This window comes from Egretta garzetta, unplaced genomic scaffold (assembly GCF_000687185.1).
Source record: "Egretta garzetta isolate BGI_Z169 unplaced genomic scaffold, ASM68718v1 scaffold120, whole genome shotgun sequence".
In the NCBI taxonomy this organism is placed as follows: domain Eukaryota; kingdom Metazoa; phylum Chordata; class Aves; order Pelecaniformes; family Ardeidae; genus Egretta; species Egretta garzetta.
This window is the reverse complement of record NW_009258270.1, coordinates 1622-2388: the sequence shown is the minus strand read 5'-3', so window position 1 is coordinate 2388 and position 767 is coordinate 1622. Positions and strand designations below refer to the sequence as shown.

At 61.7% G+C, this 767-nt stretch overlaps 1 protein-coding gene across 1 annotated transcript in view; it reads left to right on the top strand.

The window, feature by feature from the left end:
• Positions 1-537, top strand: part of LOC104121983 (hepatocyte nuclear factor 1-beta-like) — a gene marked incomplete at its 3' end in the record, with an annotated part of 10378 nt that extends 9841 nt beyond the window's left edge. Inside the window, exon 4 of the mRNA XM_009634058.1 lies at positions 296-537. Within this exon, the coding sequence (XP_009632353.1) occupies positions 296-537 (242 nt within the window). The remainder of the gene's footprint in view (positions 1-295) is intronic.
• Positions 538-767: the final 230 nt, after the last annotated feature.

The following is a 767-nucleotide window of genomic DNA, read 5'->3' as shown; positions in this document are numbered from 1 at the left end:
GGGGATGCCGCGGGTATGCTGCGGGGATGCCACAGAGATGCCGCGGGGATGCTGCGGGGATGCCACAGAGATGCCGCGGGGATGCTGCGGGGATGCTGCAGCGTTACAGCAATGTCAGAGGGAGAGGGGGGGATGGCTTTTATGGCATAGATGTAGCTGGAAAGAACAGACAGGCTTGTAGGAAGGGCTTAAACACCTCCAAATTCCCGTGTCCTCCCGAGGGCCCCTGCCTGGCGGTGCTGGCGGAGGACCCCCAGCAGCACCCTTGTTCCAACGTGTCCCCTTGCACGCACAGGGCCGAGTGTCTGCAGCGAGGGGTGTCTCCCTCCAAGGCGCACGGGCTCGGCTCCAACCTGGTGACGGAGGTCCGCGTCTACAACTGGTTTGCCAACCGGCGGAAGGAGGAGGCTTTCCGCCAGAAGCTGGCCATGGATGCCTACAGCTCGGGCCAGCCCCCGCACAGCATGAACCTGCTGCTGTCCCATGGCTCCCCCCACCACAACCAGCCCAGCGCCTCGCCTCCCAGCAAAATGCCAGGTAAGCCCTCACCAAGCCTGGAGAAGAGAAGGCTGCGGGGAGACCTGATTATGGCCCTTCAGTACCTAAAGGGGGCCCAGAGGAAAGGGGGGGACAAGCTTTTTAGCAGGGCCAGCTGGGACAGGACAAGGGGTGATGGCTTTAAACTGAAGCAGGGGAGGTTTAGACTGGATCTAAGGAAGAAATTCTTTGCTGTGAGGGTGGTGAAACCCTGGCAGGGGTTGCCCAGA